The sequence below is a fragment of the Diospyros lotus genome, chromosome 1 (genome assembly GCF_014633365.1).
Source record: "Diospyros lotus cultivar Yz01 chromosome 1, ASM1463336v1, whole genome shotgun sequence".
Classification (NCBI taxonomy): Eukaryota; Viridiplantae; Streptophyta; class Magnoliopsida; order Ericales; family Ebenaceae; genus Diospyros; species Diospyros lotus.
Genome location: NC_068338.1, coordinates 43,311,515 through 43,329,584, shown reverse-complemented (window position 1 = coordinate 43,329,584; position 18,070 = coordinate 43,311,515). Strand labels below are relative to the sequence as shown.

The 18,070-nt window shown below is 37.5% G+C and overlaps 1 protein-coding gene across 1 annotated transcript; it reads left to right on the top strand.

The window, feature by feature from the left end:
• The first annotated feature begins 875 nt into the window (after positions 1-875).
• On the top strand, positions 876-17,729 carry LOC127799299 (E3 ubiquitin-protein ligase RFI2-like). Its single transcript, XM_052333220.1, has 6 exons — positions 876-1,300; positions 6,663-6,832; positions 14,374-14,432; positions 16,044-16,069; positions 16,208-16,595; positions 16,967-17,729. Exons 1-6 carry the CDS (start codon positions 1,153-1,155, stop codon positions 17,439-17,441), a joined length of 1,266 nt encoding a protein of 421 aa, XP_052189180.1. The 5' UTR covers positions 876-1,152; the 3' UTR covers positions 17,442-17,729.
• Positions 17,730-18,070: the final 341 nt, after the last annotated feature.

Genomic DNA, 18,070 nt, shown 5'->3' with positions numbered 1-18,070 from the left:
AGATGAAAAGGGTTGTTGGTTGTTTACTGGATGGATTCAGAACCAATATTTGGTGATTATAATGATGGTGGTAGTCGTGGTACGCGAACCCCATTCCTTCATTTATGACCACCAAGTGTTTGATGAAAGTTCGGAGAGGGGGCAGATTTGATTTTTTCATTTTTGATGACGTGATTCAGCCAAAGCCCAACGGTACAACCATCATGTTCATGTTCTGATAAAGAGTTTTGTAGATTAAACAAATTTGTATGTAAAAGATTTTAGAAAGAAGGTAGCTATATACAAAATACAAATCTGTATATACAGTGATTTATCTTTATATAATTTTGCTTTTGTACAAAGTTATATAAGGAATGTAATCACTAACATAAAACATTGCAGGCTCTGATAATTTTGTATGAAATTAATTTTATTTTTATAATAAAATAATCAAGCATGGAAAACTTTTTTGTGATATTTTTACTTTTTTTTTTGGGTCACTATAATAGAACTGTAAGAACATATGAAGGCATATGACAATAAAATTGATATTTGCATGCTTTTATTTAATTTCAAACAAAAAAAGATTAATGTAATTTATAAAAGAAATTACGCATTAAATGGGGAAAAAGGGGAAGGGGGAGGGGAGAAATAATATAAAGCAAGCAGCAATATGGAAAGGGTAAGTCTAATTAAGTCAAAAGACTCTAAACCGAGTTTTAAGTTTTAATAATCGGAAAAATCAAAAGACGTGAATAGGTAAGCGAAAAGGTTGAAAAAATCAAAACCCAAGCGTTAATCCAAGCCGTTGATGAAAAACTTCAACTAGTTCGGACAGCGGTTAGGGAATGTCCTTGCAACACTGGAGACCCCCCTAATCCGACGGCCACAAAACAGGCAACGCGAAGAGAGAGAAAACAACGAGCGAAAGAAAAGAAGAGGAAAAGAAAAAAGAGGCTCAGTTTCTCCGCACCCACCCAGCCACCGTCAAAACCGATCTCCTTCCTCGATTCTCCAACACTTCTGAGAGCCCAATCGACGCGTCTTTCTTGGATATTCGCACCGTCAACTCCCGATTCCCTCCCGAATCGCTTCGATACTTGCAGGAATTCTAGTGAAATTCCTTAGATTGTGATATGCATCCGGAGATATAACTTATTAGGGTTTCTGGCGATGGGTTTGCAAGATTCGGATGTTGTCGACGATGGGGATGGGGGAGGGAAGGCCTCGCCTATTTCCTGTTCGATTTGCCTGGAGGCTGTGGCGGATACCGGGGATCGGTCCTGGGCGAAGCTCCAATGTGGTCACGAATTTCATCTCGGTAAGTGGTAATAGAACTCGTTTCGTATGTGGTTTTATAGAGCTGGTGATTGTGATCTGGTGTTTGTCACGGTTGAGTTTGAGTCGCGGATTTGTGTGTTTCTGGAAATTTTTGTTTTTGAATCACTTTATTTGACTTTCTGAGCGATACGATTTGTGTCTCAATTTTGATTTATGTAGTTTTAGGCGGAAGTTTCAGGAGAAGTAGGTCGTTGGAAGAGAAAGCAGTGTCGGGACTAGAGTGTGTATATATTTATGCATATGTAGTTTTCTTGCGTTGAACTAGATGCAGCGGGGTTAATTAGGATCTCTTTTTGGGGATGGATCCGACTTGAGAGGTGATAGCATGCTTTTTGCTACCCGGAAGTGAACTTCTGCAGAATTTAATTCAATAAGTTTTTGTAATTTAATAAAGGGCCAGGAGTTCTGTTATATTCTCTCGAGATATTAATGGAATAAGCTTTTGAATAATGGGTTGTAGTTCTCTTAGGGATATACAAGCGTCAAGTTTGTTTTGCCAATTCTTCATGGCAACTCTTATTCTGTTAAGGTTGTCGTGTATCTTGTGTATGAGGCTAGTATATGTTAGCCATGTGTTTGGTGGATTAGATATCTAGCAGGATTATATTGAGAACAACTTTAGAAATATTACCCTTGCTCCGTTCCTCCTCCCACTTCTTGACTTCCAGAACTGGATATTTTTGTACAATGCAAATGTTTATTTTTAAGTCAGGAGCTGCTGGCCCCTGAAGTGTGTCCAAGTGGGTGCTCTGGGCCATAAAAGGGGCTGTAGAGATAGAATCACTTGATGGAATGCATTTAAAGGAGCAAAGTAATATTGGTGGAACCCATCAAAGCTTGCTTTTTGATGAAGTTTTCTGCACGTTTTGAGTTGGAGAATTTCTATCAAAGTGTTTCTTGGTTGATTATTTTTAAGTTGTGTCTGCAATTGATGTTTAGCATGCACCGGGTTTAGTCATTTGGGTCCTTGGTGTTAGCTTGGTTGTTCAGCAATGTAATTGTTTTGAAGCCTACATTATATGATGTAGCAGCCTGTTGTTATATCTTTATATGTATATATATATATATATAAGCGATCTAGTAGCACTTTAGTTATGTAGAATGAGGAGACACCTTAAACTTTTGGCATATTAAGTAAACACTTACACGATGAAGATCACCCCGAGGTTGATCTTTTACTGATATTGGTTGAGTCCACATCTGAGTTGATGGATTAGGAATTGCTTTGGTAATCATTTACAACCTTATGGATTTTTATTTTGGGCAGGGGATTAATACTGTAAATGGCGCACCATTTGTTGCATCAATTTTACATATCAGGAGTGCTTGTCTTAACAATATCCCCTTCAAATTTGTGTGGTATGTTGTGGCAGAATGTAGTCAAAATACTGACATTATGTCGATTACTTTTATTAGACCTTGTGGAAGAACACATTCATAATAGCTTGTGGGACAATACCTCTCTTAGCAGCATGAAGGAGAAAGCTTAAGAAGTCTGAACGGCATTTGTTTTTTTTTTTGGGGGGGGGGGGTGCTGTTTCCAGGATTAAGCAAAAATGGTGTATGAGTATTTTATAAGCATTTTGAATAAATGTGTGGGGCTCGCATTTTGCCTTGCATCTAGCCCCCAAGCACTCTTTCGCATAGACTTGTCAAATGGGTTGGGTTGAGCCTGGGCTTGCAAGCCTAAATGGGCCGAGCCCAATAGAAACCTTCGTGGTTGGCTTGTTTTTAATATAGTTTTAAAATTAATTTCAAAAAATCATATTTATTTATTTAATGAATAAGATATAAAAACGTTTTTGAAATTACACATTCCAATTTTTAAAATAAAAATTTAGAAGTTAGAAGGTAAAGTTAGAACTTTGAAAATTGAAACTTTTATCTTTTAATAGTTTCCACTTTCTAGTTTCTAATGATCTGGTTCCACTTTTAAAACTATATTAAATTTTATAAATATTTAAAAGTTATAAAAATTCCAACCATGCACCATCCAAAGTTCCTTGTTCAAGAAATATATATTTACCATTTGTTTGAGGTGATTATGGCTTTTTGTGTATGACTATATATCATTTTAACATTTGATTTGAAACTCGGCACTTAACACACTGAGATTGTCCAAGTGATCACATGAATAATGTTCATATAATTTTTATTGTTTGTCATTGTTTTGTGACATCTATAATTTTTAATTTTAAAGTAGTAGACGTTAAATTATATATCAAAAACTTAACATCAAAATTGCAATATAAAAAATTATTACATCTTGCACCTTGCACCCTTGACAACTATGGTCTCTTGTAACTTATCTTCAATAGGAGTGACTTTGACCTTATATGAATGTCCTCTTTTCTATTTTTATCTTTTCTTGTCTAGCCACACATCCATGTTGGCTTCATAATCTTTGTTATGCTTATATTTTGCACATGTTAGAGCTTTACATCTCACATTATGTGTCGTACGATAAAATTGTACGAAAAATTGGTCTTATAGTTATCTTATAAAATTTTCTTTTTAGCTGTGATGGAATCTTACTATCATATAAGATGTACTTCTTCATTTTAACCATCATGTTTTAATTATATAGGTATCGTTCTCATTAATCTCAACATTTTTTTATAGAATTCATGGTTTGATTTGACGAAATTTCCTCTAGTTATTGGCCACCTAACACAACTGTACTCAATTCAAGCTTGGGACTCAAGATAGATGTGAACCCACGGGTGGTGTTAGGTGAGAAACTAGGATACAAACTAATAATTTTAGAAACGTATTTTTGATATTAAGTGAATACAATTATTTAATGCATCTAGTATTATGGAAATCAAAAGTTGTTGAGCAATTCTTGTAACAATTTTCACTGTACATCAAACTAATTGTGATTTACCACGGGGTGTTTTTTTTTTCTTCATATTTTTGTCACAAAAATTGTCCATAAGGGGACTTTGGGAAATAATTGTATCTTCTTTTCTTACTTAGGTTCCTCCTAAGTTTATATATAGTGTCATGCTAATTATTACAAAATTTTGTGCTGAAAACAAAGGCATAATGAAAGTAAGATTTTACAAGATTCTTTTAAAAATTTAGGTGTTCTCTTTGTATTTCAGTTTTCAGTTTTGAATTCATTTTCATTTTTGTGTTTTGAGTGTCTGTTTTGAGATTTTTAAAAACGCGTTTTTTTTGTCATTCTGAAAAATTATTTCTCAAAACAAAAAATTGGAAAATGCGTTTGCTTTGAATTTTTATAAAATCCTATTTTATGATATTTTATTTAAGAAATTTGATTCAAAGTAAATTATAAATATTTATTAATAAATTATAAATTTAATTTAAAGAATTTAAAATATAATACAAGAGATAACTGATAATTTAATCATATATAATGTATTAAAATTACAAAGTACATTCTAAAGTCATTTTTAATTTGACTCAACTATTAATTCCATAATAAATTTATTTTTACCTATAAATTAAAATCTAACATTAATTTTGAGATTTAAATTATCCACAACATAAATACAACAACAGCAACATATCCTGCCTTTATCCATAACATAAATATTAAAAAAAATTATAAATCATAAATTAGTAAAATATTAATTTATTCAAAATTTTAAAAATATAATTGAAAAGAAAAATTAATAAAAAAAATTATATTACATATTCAATGGGCGTGGAAGGAAGAAATGGCATAATGGCAAGAGGGTGGTGGTGGGCGGTGGCAGATCTGGGCGTGGAGGGCGATGGCGGGTGGATTTGGGCGTGTCGGGCGTGGATGGCAGTGATGGCGGTGGCGTGGATGGTGGTGGCGACCTATGATGCACGGAAACACCTCATAGGAGCCATTTCCCCATTTTCGAAACGTTTTCTATTCCCATTTCGGACTCTATTTATGCCTATTTTTTTAGAAGAATGTCCGTTTCCATGTTTCCGTTTCCTATCGGAAACGTTTTTCGTTTCCGTTTCCGTGCAACATAGGTGGCGACTGGGCTTGAAGAGAAAGAGAAGAGAGGTGGAAGAGAAGTAGGTGAAAACATTGCCCGTTTTTCATGTTTTGGATTTAGGGGTTGGTTTTGGCTGAAAATAGCCAAAACGTGATTTCAATGTTTTGGGTTTTTTGTGTGTTTTGCAAAATGCAGTTTTCAAAATGGGTAAGGAAACACATTTTGAGTGTTTTGAAAAACTGAAAATGGAAAACGAGCTTAAAACACCAAAGAGAACAAGCCCTTAAATTCCCCTAAAGTAAAATTTTGGTTTAATCATTATAGATGTGATATTCAAATTACAGTACCAACTAGTCACTGTTTTATATATATACACACACCAAATTCTTTAGGGGCAGTTTTGGGTGGGCAAAGGTGGGGATTGATTTTCTTTTCCCCCTTTATTTTTTGTGGGGAGGGGGAAGGGAGGGTTCTAGGTCCTCCTTTGGCTCCCATTTGCGTTCTTGGATTGCATGGAATGTAGTTTGGATCCTGAAGGATGGGTATCCCATGTGGTGCGTGAATCTAGTTAAAGCAATTTAAAATTAGGGAGGAGACTTTAAGTGACAATAATTTTCAAAGAAAATTAGGGAAAGAAAGCTTGCCTACCTCACATTCTTGTATATTCTATTTGCATTTTGAATTATATTCAAACTTGACTTTGTTTGCATAGGAATCTGCAATCAGAAGTGCAAAAACGTAGAAAAGAATTCACCACAATCTGAAATATTGACCAATTAAGCCTATCCCCTCCTCTCACAAAATTAGCATATTAATGTACCCCATACCAGGACCCAGAGCATACCATGACCTAAAATGTACACATTCTTGGTAACTCATAGTGTGCACATAGCTTCCCTGCCTGAACCAGTAGCAGAGGTTACTACCAAATCTACCTCTTTGGGGTTTATGAACTCGTTTTGTTATTAGCTGCTGCACACCTTTTTAATCTATGCTAGATACTGAACAGCAAGTAGATTCTCAAGGCTTGTCTTGTGTTTGGTTCTCTCAAAAATTAAAGGTAATGCTGTTTTGGGTATCTAATGCTGTTCCAATGTTGATAATATATCCCAAATAATCTATCACAACATAACACCAGCCTTCTGCCTATTGAATATTCTTAAAATGATTTAATTCTTTTGTCCCCTAAAAATTATGTAAAATATGACTGGTTGTTCTATTATTAATTTGTCCTTTTAATGTCATGTGAAATTTGGCTAGCCTGAGATTTGTTTCCTTCTTCTTATCATTTTCCTTTCCTTTGGTACATTTCAGAATCACTTGTTGCTTCTAACATGTCCTAGCTTCTGTTATACTCTTTCTTATGTTTATCATGTCCTTTGTCATGGTTACCTTCAGATTGTATTGGTTCTGCGTTCAATATAAAAGGAGCGATGCAATGCCCCAACTGTCGGAAAATTGAAAAAGGTCAATGGCTTTATGCAAGTGGTTGTCGTCCATTTCCTGAGTTTAGCATGGATGACTGGGTTCATGATGAGGATATATATGATCTAAGTTACTCTGAAATGGTAAAGATTGGATCTTATTCACTTTTTATTCTGCAGATTGAGAAACTTTGCTGGTAATGCCTGCTAAGCTGGCATGTAAAAAATTATTACTTTTCCATTATTTGTTTTTATTTTTTATTTTTTTATCAATGTGTATGATCCTGGACCAACACTATTCATATTTTCTTCTACAACTGTTTTACTGGATTCTTTATCTTCCGATAAGCATTCCTTGCCATGCACATGTTCCTGATCATTTATGCTTCACATGATGTAGTCTTTTAGGTTTAGTGGATGCCATTTGATGTCAATTTTTCTTGAGTACTGTTATCCTGTAGCCATTATGCCTTTTTAAGCATACAGGGAAGCAACATCTTTCAGGATATCTTTTCCCATCTTTACTGTTATTGAAATAACATTTTGTTGCTATATGTCTTGATTTATTCAATTCATCAAAAATGTGCATTGTTATATCATTGCTAATAGCACAAAAGACATGTTAGTGCTTTGTTGCTACCCATGTGATTTTTGCTCAAGTTTCTTTCATTTATAAAATATTTATGTTTTGATTATCCTTTTTTCTTTGAAGTTCCTGATCTTTTGCTATCCATAGAGGACTCCAGGTTGTAGCTTAATTTAGCTTGTCTCAAGTTATTTTGTTGCTTTTGCAATGCTAATGACATTATCGGCACTTGAGGATGCAGAATGGGCCTGGTTAGCTTTTTCTGCTTGTTTGATTTTTGTTTGGAATAAAATGGTCGCTAGATGCTTATACTTGTGCTGGTTAGGTTAAAAACGGCCTAGCATAATTTAGCTTCTGCAATGCTAATGACATTATCGGCACTTGAGGATGCAGAATGGGCCTGTTTAGCTTTGTCTGCTTGTTTGAGTTTTTGTTTGGAATAAAATGGTCACTAGGTGCTTATACTTGTGCTGGTTAGGTTAAAAATGGTCTAGCATAATTTATACTTGTTTTGCCTATATTTGGTGTGGTAGAGAGTACATATTTTTAATTTTGTGGTTGTGTTTGTCTAAAGAAAAGAAAATGTTGAGGCATAATTTATTCACGAGTTCTCCTATTGCACTGCTCGCTGCATTTGTATTTTCTGAATTAAGCTATTGTTGAGTTGTATATAGAGATGATAGTTTTGTGTGTATATTACACCTAGGGTTAGCTTTATATTAGGGCCCATGGCCCGTTTAGTATTTGTATATATACGTGTATAATCTATTAGTTTAATACACAAAAATATTCCCTCTAGCTAGGCTTTCTCTCTAAGCTTGACATGGTACAGAGCTAAAATACAATCCCTAGTTCCAGCCCCAGCCGTCGCCATTGCTGCCTACTATTGCGTCGTTGCACCCGCTTCCCGTTGTTGCAAGTGCTTGAGAAGACGAAGGGTCTCCCGCAGATCTGAACCGTCGGCCTCCTTTTCGGCCACTGATTGCTTGGGCCACCGTTGTCGTTGCGTCTTCTAGCCTCAAATCGGCCCACCCCTAGAGTGCCATTGTCGTTGCCATCGCGCCACCCATCAGAACTGTGCACCAAAACGTTTTTGCTCTAATCTCTCTCTTCAGTGCTTCAATCGTGATGTCGTCACCACTGTTGGACTCGTCTCCCTTAGTCTATCTCGATCTTAGTGGTTTTGTCGCCATCCGTTGCCACCCGTCACCGTCCACCTTCGTTAGTGCTCCAATAAGCCTTTGTTGCTCCATTTTTTGAGCAGTTTTGGATCATTCAACGTTTCTTTTTGGCTTATTTTAACCCCCTTTTGTCTCAGATCTTTGATCTTGTAGGGCTTCCTTTGATCCAACATGCTAGGTACCAATAAATTTGGCTCCTTCTACGGTATCTTGTCTCCCTCTCCAGCTATCACTTCTGAGAAGTTAATGGGCAGTTCCAATTATATCTCTTGGTCTAAGGCTATTGAACTGTGGTGTATGGGTCAAAGCTTTAAAGGATCATTTGACTTCCAAGTTTGAGAATATGACCACAGACAAAACTGAGTGGATGAAAGCGGATGCTCTGTTGTGTAGTCTCCTGTGGCAATCGATTGATCCTTCTCTTCACCCAATTTTTATCAACTATACCACTTACTGTGAATTGTAAACTCAGGCCAAGGCTCTCTATACAAATGACATTCAATGCCTGTATTTAGTGGTGTCTAATCTGATTAATTTAAGACAACAGGGTTTGACTCTTCTCAATTTTCTTGGTCGGATGGCTTCTATTAAGACTGAGTATAACTCCCTTTTACTTGCTGGTAAGACTGCTGCAGAGGATCTTGCTCAAAGAGATAAGTTCTTAATGGTTTGTACTCTTGTTGCTATTGGTCTTGAGCTTGCTCCTTTTCGTGACCAGATCCTTGTTAGTCCCACTTTCCTTACGATTGATGAAGTGTATTCCCATCTTCTTCGGGTTTCCTCTATTCCTATAGTGACTGCCTCTTCCATAGGTGATAATTCAGTCATGGCTTCACAGGTTCAGAGTAGTGGAGAACAGGGAGGAGATCGTGGTGGTAATCGGGGCAAATGCCCCAAGTGTAACTATTGTCACAAGTGGGTGGCATACTAAGGAACAATGTTATAAGTTGCATGGCCGCCCTCCTTGCCCTAATGTTGCTAATGTTGATGGTTCTCAGTCTGAGTTTTTTGATGGACATCCACCGAACTCTTTACTTCTCACTGGGGTTGACTGTGAAAAGTATCTCAAGTATAAGACATCCTAGTAATCGTCATCCACAGTTGCCTCTATTGCCCACTCCAGTGACTCCATTGCCTATCTCGCTCGATCATCCTCTTTAGGACTGTGGGTCCTAAACTCGGGTGTTTCTAACCATATATCTGGTAATCTCCACATGCTCTCTCATTTTACTAGTTCTGCTTCTTTACCTTCTATAACTTTAGCTAATGGTTTCAAAGCGGTTGCTAAAGCTGTTGGCACTGCCAAACCCTTACCTTCTTTGGCTTTTGATTATGTCCTTTATCTTCCTCATTGTCCTTTTAATCTTGTCTTTATCAATAAACTTATGCATGCCTTAAATTGTTCTATCACCTTTGATGACAATTTTGTTTCTATCTAGGATCGTGGTATATGACAGATAATTGGCGTCGGATGTGAGTCGCAGGGTCTCTATCACCTCAACCTTCCTGCTTCTCCTATTGCTTTCTCGATGCTGAGTCTCTTGCTCGTCTCCATAATTGTTTGGGACATCCTAGTTTGGCCAAGTTTTAGAAGATGTCTCTAGTCTGTCTAGTTTGTTATCTTTTCATTGCAAGTCTTGTCAACTTGGGAAATAGTCTAGAACTTTTTTTCCAAAGCGTGTCAATAATTGTGTTGTGTCCTCGTTTGCTTTAGTTCATTCCAATGTCTAGGGTCCTAGTCGCATCGTCTTTGTTTTGGGTTTTCAATATTTTGTAACGTTCATCGACAAATATTCTCGTTGCACTTAGTTATATTTAATGAAAAATCATGGAGTTATTATCAATTTTTGAATCTTTTTGTGCTGAAATCAAAACGCAATTTCATACACTTGTTCAAGTATTGCGTAGTGACAATGCCCCTAGATATTTTTCTTCCCCCTTTACTACATTTATGTCTTCTCAAGGGATCTTACATCAGTCATCTTGTGCCTATACACCACAGCAGATTGAGATTGTTGAACGTAAAAATAAACATTTGATTGAAACTGCTTATTATCTTGTGTCCATACACTTTCGTTTTTTGGTGGATGCTGTCCTTGCTTCTTGCTATCTCATAAATAGGATGCTTTCCTCTATTCTTCAGCACAAAATTCCTTACTCTCCCTTGTTTCTTGATCAACCATTATATGTTCTTCCTCCCTATGTCTTTGGTTGCACCTACATTGTCCATACCATATCTCCTGGTCGAGATAAATTGTTTACTCGCCCATCAAATGCATTTTTATTTTTTGTTACTCCCAACTTCAAAAGGGTTATAAGTGTTACTCTTTTGACACTCGATGCTATTTTCTTTTTGTTGATGTTACATTCTTTGAGTTGTCTCCTTTCTACTCTTCGCCCCATTTCAAGCGTCATCCCATTTCTGAGGCCATCCCTATTCCATATCGTCCTACTATTCCTGTTATCCTTGTTCCCTCTTCTGTCCCATTACAAGTTTATCATCGACGTTCTCAGTCTCAGTCTCATGCTGGTCTTGACGTTGTTACTAAGCATTCTCCAGGATCTCTTATTGCACCAACAACTCCTATTGCCTCACATCCTGCTCCAGCGTCTCCACCTGCCGTGACCCTACCTTTTGAGGATCAGTTTCCCATTGCTATTCGGAAAGGTACCCATTCGATTCGGAATTCTCATCCCATTTATAATTTTCTTCTTTATCATCGTCTGTCTTCCCCTTTTTGTGCTTTTGTTTCTTCCTTATCCTCTGTTTCTATTCCCAAGATTGTTAGTGAGGCTCTTTCTGATTTGGGGTGGCAACAAGCAATGGTAGATGAGATGATTGCTTTGCATTCCAATGATACTTTGGATTTGGTTCCATACCCCTAGGGAAATCTCTTGTTGGTGGATCTATACTGTCAAGCTTGGTCCTGATGGGCAGATTGATCGGCTTAAGGCCTATTTGGTTGCCAAGGGGTATACCCAGGATTATGGTCTCGACTATGGTGACACTTTTTCCTCTGTAGCTAAAATGTCATCTGCGCATTTGTTTCTCTCTATTGTTGCTATGCGCCACTAGCTGTTGTATCAGCTGGACATTAAGAATGCATTTTTACATGGTAAGCTTTAAGAGGAGATTTATATGGAGCAATCTCTTGGGTTTGTTGCTTGGGGGGAGTCTTGTTTGGTTTGTAAACTCCGTCGCTCACTATATGGGTTGAAACAGTCTATGCGAGCTTTGTTTGGTCGCTTCAATGCTGTTATTCAAGAATTTGGTATGACTCGTAGTGAGTATGATTATTCGGTTTTCTACAAGCACACATCACATGGGAGGTGTATATACTTGATTGTCTATGTGGATGATATTGTTATTACAGGTGATGATCAGAATGATATTGTTTAGCTGAAAAATATCTTTTCGATCATTTTCAAACTAAGGACTTGGGGTTACTTAAGTACTTCGCATAGAAGTTGCTCAGTTCAGTTCTGGTGTAGTTATCTCTCAGCAAAAGTATGTGTTAGACTTAGACATTCTAGAAAAAATCGGGATGCTTGATTGTAAACCTATAGTTTCTCCTATAGACCCTAATGTAAAGCTTTTGCCAAGATAGGGGGAGCCTCTTGCAGATCCAGGGAGATATCGCAGGCTGGTTGGAAAACTTAATTATCTCACTATTACTCGGCTTGACATTTCTTTCTCAATCAGTGTTGTCAGTTAGTTTTTACATTCTCCTTGTGATAGCCACTGAGATGCGGTTGTTCGGATTCTCAGGTATATCAAGGGAGCTCTAGGTAGAGGACTATTGTATGAGGACAAAGATCATATTCAAGTAGTCGGATATTCTGATGCTAATTGGGTAGGTTCTTCATTTTATAGACGATCTACTTCAGGAAACCTAATATCTTGGAAAAGTAAAAAGCAAGATGATGTTGCAAGGTCGAGTGTAAAAGCAGAATATCGTGTTATAACCTTGACAATGTGTGAATTTATTTGGTTAAAATAATTGCTTCAAGAGCTCAAGTTTAGAGAGATATCACAGATGAGGTTAATTTGTGATAATCAAGGTACGCTATATCAGTGTTCTAAAAATCGGGCTAGGCGGCCGCTGGCTGCCCTGAAATTGCCCTAGTCGGGCCTCCTAGGCGCTGGCCCGAGTAAACGTCCGGCTTGGGCGCCCAGGCGGCCCAGGCGACGCCTAGTCGGCCAGCGCGCCTAGGGCTTTTTTTGCTAAATCATAAATCGAACCTGTTAGCGTCTCCCCCTCTTCACTCTCCTCACCTCAACGCTGCTGCCTCAATGCCGCCAAGCTTCATCGGCCCGCCAGTAGCTCACCGCCGTTGCTGCGTCCAGCTCCATCCTCGCCGCCAAGCTTTATCGTCACCGCCTCTTATCTGTCGCATCCTCCTCGTCCTCGTTGCCTCAGCGTCGTCGCCCCCGTCGAGCTCCATCTCCGTCGACTCGTAACCTCTCTCTCTTCCTCTCTCTCTCTCTCTCTCTCTGGGTTGTGCGTTTGTTGCGTTTCTGGTTTCTTTTTTATGTTTTTTATTTTATTTCATTTTCTTTTCTATTTATATATAATTATTAGATTTATATTTAATTTTTATTATTAATTATATATATTCTATAATATTTGCAAAAAATCTTCTGCTTACTTATAGTATATTGATGTTTTTATTCTTGGTTTATGTTGCATTATTAATGCTTTTCAACTTTGATTTAATTGAAAATAACATCAAATTACATTACAAAATTTAAAAAATAAAAAAAAATAGCAGTTTTCTAAGCTCCGCCTAGGCGCTAGGCCCCAACCTGGCGCCCGACTAGCGCCTAGCGCTTTTTAGAACACTGCACTATATATTGCCTCCAATCTAGTCTTTCATGAGAGGACCAGACATATCGAGATAGATTGTTACTTTATCCAAGATAAGATTTTATCTGGTTATATTACCACAGATTTTGTCAATTCAAATGGTTAGTTAGTAAATGTCTTTTCTAAATTTCTCAAGGGTCCTCGAATTGAGTATATTTGTATCAAGCTTGGTGCATATGATATATATACCCAAACTTGAGGGGGAGTGTAGAGTTATATATAGAGATGATAGTTATGTGTGTATATTACACTTAGGGTTAGTTTTATGTCAGGGCCGTGCTCTATGACCCGTTTAGAATTTATATATATAGATGTAAAGTCTATTAGTTTAATACATAAAAATATTCTCTTTAGCTAGGCTTTCTCTCTAAGCATGACAGCTACCATTTTCATCAATGATACTTATGTGCTATGCTCTTGTTTAAAATACACAAGGTAGGTATATAGTATAATTTCTAGTACTGAAGAGCTGAGGATGTGTTTGTTTTTGTTGATTCACAGAAAAGGAATACCACAAGTTTTCATGGCACTGGAATCCTGATCTATGGATTGGAGAGAATTTTTTTTTTTTTTTGTTAATGGAGGGTCCAATCCTACTAGTCAATTTTTCGGACTTTATGGATAATTTAGTAGTTAAGTATATAGGTGTCTTTGCTTAGTTTGTGATTCATTTGGCAAGAACATGGTGTAATAAAAGAAAATTGATATTGTTTCTTCTATGAGATAACTCAGCTGAATAGATATTGTTTCTTCTTTGAGACAACTCTTGTCTTGAGCTTTTCCACCACTCTTGTATTAGTTTGCCTTTGTATTTGTCTTTGCATTTGCATTAGTTTACCTGTTGATTATTTTTCCTTGACTAAGTTTTCCTTTTTGTTTGTTGACTATTATATCTGGACTCTGGATGTGTAGGTTAAAAATCCATGTACTCTCTATGACCATCTGTCCCCCTCCCCCCCTGGCCCAGGAAAATCTACATGCAAGAAATAGTTTAATTGACCTTTTACTAACATTTTTTTGTTCTCACTTGTTTCCAAATGGGTTTTGCAGTCTTTTGGAGTGCACTGGTGTCCGTTTAGTGGATTAACAAGGCTTCCTTCGTCTTTTGAGTAAGCATGACTTTCCACATTATTGTTTATATATGAGGTCTTTTCCTTACCCCGTAATGACAAGAGACTTGTGCAGATTGCAAATCTTATTGGGGTTATTTTGCTGCGATGTAGATGTAGAGTATTGTGGTGGTTATCTGAATCTGCATAATTAATAAATATGCACAAGCATGCAGATTCAATCATATATTTTGATATCAGACATGAAACTATCTTGGTATAGAAAGTGGGAATTTTTGCTTGACATAAATGAAATTCTTCAGCTTAGTCCTTCAGAATTTGCCTGATGCAATGAAGTATAGGTCAAACCCTACACTCAGCTGCTTTGTTAGTCATATACTCTAAAATATTCCTATTTTTTTTCCCATCAGTGTCCCATTCTATCATTTTATGTCTTTACTTGGAGGCATTTAAGAAAACTTTTTATGCATGCACCAATGGTCTGTACAAAGTTAACTATTTGAAGAATTGATACATCCCTGGCCATTCTTGTCTAACACATGAATTGTGTCAAGAAGTGTGACTGTGTTCCTTGTCTTATCTAAATTCTTTTTGGACCTGTACATTATAAGTTCTGTTAACCTTCTTAGGTAATGTAAGATTTTTGAAGTTCAATATGTTTAATGATGGCTGAAAATGAATGATCGGGAAAGATATTAACAATGGATAGTCCAATGAAGATAAGTTGCATGAGACATTATTAAGATGGTTTTGTCATGTGGGAAAAAGACTAATAGAGGCTCCTGTCATTGAAACACTACTTTGCCTATATCTGTAGCTTGCTCTGTACATCCAGTCTCCTTTTTGCTCCCATTATTCCTAATCGTTACTGCTTTACACCACAACACAACATGCATGCTATTTAAAAACTAAAACCTTTAAGTGCCACTGTTCACATATGCTTTTGAATTATTCAGAATCCTCGGCAGGGGGTTCTCTTTACTTTACACATGCTTGTTCTTATTATTATTTTCACACACCATGTATTTTATGTTCTACAAAGTTTTTGCATATGCAGTCTAGTATTTTCCTCTTCTGAGTCAGGAATTTTCTGTACTGCTATTGTGGTCAACTATAATCTGAGATCAAAACCCATTTAGAAACATGAATAATGGAACTTCATGGTTAACTGGATTATATTTGGCATGTGGTTGGATCTGGTTCATGCCTATCATGTCAAGGTGTATAAAGTGCCAGTCCCCTATGTTATTCTACTTTTTGACGATTTAAAAATCTTTTCAAGAAATATGACTCATGAATATTTATCATCCTCCGTCAGGGCTGTTGACTGACAATGTTAATAAAATAAAAGCAGTGTCAATGCATTTATGGGTGTGGGATAAGGCGTAATTATTTGGAAAATTTGTGTAATTGACCCCTGGTGGCTGGTGTTGATTATTATTTTTACCTTAAAGTTGGTATTATTTTTTATATGGGATATAACAAGACTATTTGCTTCATGTCCTTTAGTACTATCCTAATATATATATATATATATATATATGATAGAATCAGTGTAGCCTACCCCTGGGATTAAGCTGTGGTTTATTATAGTTCTTTTGCATGTTCAAATACAACTTTATCTGATATGTTGTGTTTTATGTTTTGCAGTGAAGGGGAATTTTCGTCATCCACATGTAAGATATTTCTCATTCTACCATAACTAGTTTATTTTTTTATTTTTTTTTTGGGGGGGGGGAGGTGGTGGTGTTGGGTGGGTGTTGCCTAGGTAGGCTTTTTGACGTGTTGTGTTAAGCATTTCTGCTTGTATGCAGATCATGATCTTCTTGGACATCATGCTGTGTTTGCTGAGCATACAGCTGTATCATCTGCTACTCATCCTTGCCCCTATATTGCTTACTTCGGACCAGTTCACCCCTCATCTGCAAATACCAGTGGGAATGTTTCTGATGGTTCTAGTTTCAATAGTCACTGGAATGGGCCATCTGTTCCTAGCGAGATGTCCACCTCTTATTCTTTCCCTGCCATGGATGTGCGTTACCACAATTGGGAACCCCACTCCACTCCCTTTCCAGCATCAAGCAATCGTGTTGGTGGTGCTGATCCGGCTTTAGTTCCTCCTTTGGCTCACAGGGCAGCTAGGTCAAGTTCCGAAATGCCAAGATCAGGATCTTTTATGCATCCATTCCTTGTGGGGCACAGGTAAGCCTTTGGAAGTCAATAGGTTAGCATTTTAAAGTGCGTTCAACTTCTTTTGCTTCAAATGTCAATCGGAAGATAACTTGTGCTGTTTGGGTATTGATTGCTAAAACATATGAAGAAGATTTTTCTTAGTTACAAAAGGTACCCTATTTCTGGACATTAAAATAGCAGGATCAAATTCCATAAAACCTAATCATGTTGATATAATCTGCATTTCTACACCGTCGAGGACTTGATATGGGGAAGTACCACCTCTGCCTGTAGAGCCATTAGAGAACCAATACTGCGTAGACTTCCTACTGCTTATCCCCCACAAGAAGCTGTGCTTCTAATGTGGCATTAATATTGACAGAAAAATTACATGTTTGCAGTTCTGCTAGAGCTGGGAGCTCAATAGCCTCTTCAATGGTTCCTCCTTACCCTGGCAGCGTGGCTCGCACCCGTGGCCGAGTCCAGGCTCTCCAGGCATACTTTCAGCAGCCCAGCAATACACCGGCTATACGCACCCCTATGGTATCTGCCACAAGGAGATCAAGCACTCATAGGGGCGTTGCTCAAGTTGGACCACTTGCCTCATCTTCTGATCAGACGGCTGGGTTATACTACTATCCATCTGCGTCATCTGGCCGAAACTTTCAAGAAGCAGAAAACCCTGTGCCAAATCGGTTCCATGCCTGGGAAAGAGAGCACTTGAATCCATTCTCGATGAACCAAATGGATAGAGACCCGATATGGGGGACCTTTCATCAGGCAGCAGGCGGGTCAGAGACGGCCATGAGGTCCAGCACGAGCTTCCGGCAGAGGCATGGTGGATCTGAGAGGACGCCATCACTAAATCGGTCATAGACTTGTATTATTTTTGTTTTCGGCAAGAAAACCATAAACCCTATGACTGTGGAACATGGAATTATGTATGTTTGAGAAACAAATGTACAATGCTTGCGCTTGCTCTTGAGCATCTCTCTGTCACTGTGGCAGATGATGCTAATGGCTGTTGCGTGGACGTGGTGGCTCTGAAATTATGGCTTCTTGTAGAGCCGTTGGCTTTGTGTGCTGGAATGGACTGGCTTCCTTCCTTTCCCCTGATCCTCGGGATTTCATATAAAGAATAAGAATGCTTGTTGAATGGCAGAACTGAAGCATATCAGTAGTTGGGGCTTTTTATATCTATCTACCTATATGTATATATATATGCTAGTTACTGGTAGTCGTGGACATTAAATAATTAATTACACGAACCGCCGAAGCTCCTTGGTGAAGGAAGCTATTTGAGCTTGATGAATTGTCTTGTCATTTGCAGAATAGACTAAAACTTCAGTATCCAATCCATGCCTCCTCTGCTTGTGACCTATACTGAATTGTTTCTCTCAGTTTGCTGGTGCTGGTGTGATGTAAAAGGGTTAAGGGTCTTCAATTAATTTTATTTAAAATTAATAAACTTTTTTATTTTATGAATTTTTATATTTGTTTTTATT

Coding starts and splice junctions, on each gene's coding strand:
- LOC127799299 (XM_052333220.1), top strand. CDS start 1,153: ATGGGTTTGCAAGATTCGGATGTTGTCGACGATGGGGATGGGGGAGGG. Junction 14,433..16,043: donor AGGCTTCCTTCGTCTTTTGA/GTAAGCATGACT, acceptor TATGTTTTGCAG/TGAAGGGGAATTTTCGTCAT. Junction 16,596..16,966: donor CCATTCCTTGTGGGGCACAG/GTAAGCCTTTGG, acceptor ACATGTTTGCAG/TTCTGCTAGAGCTGGGAGCT.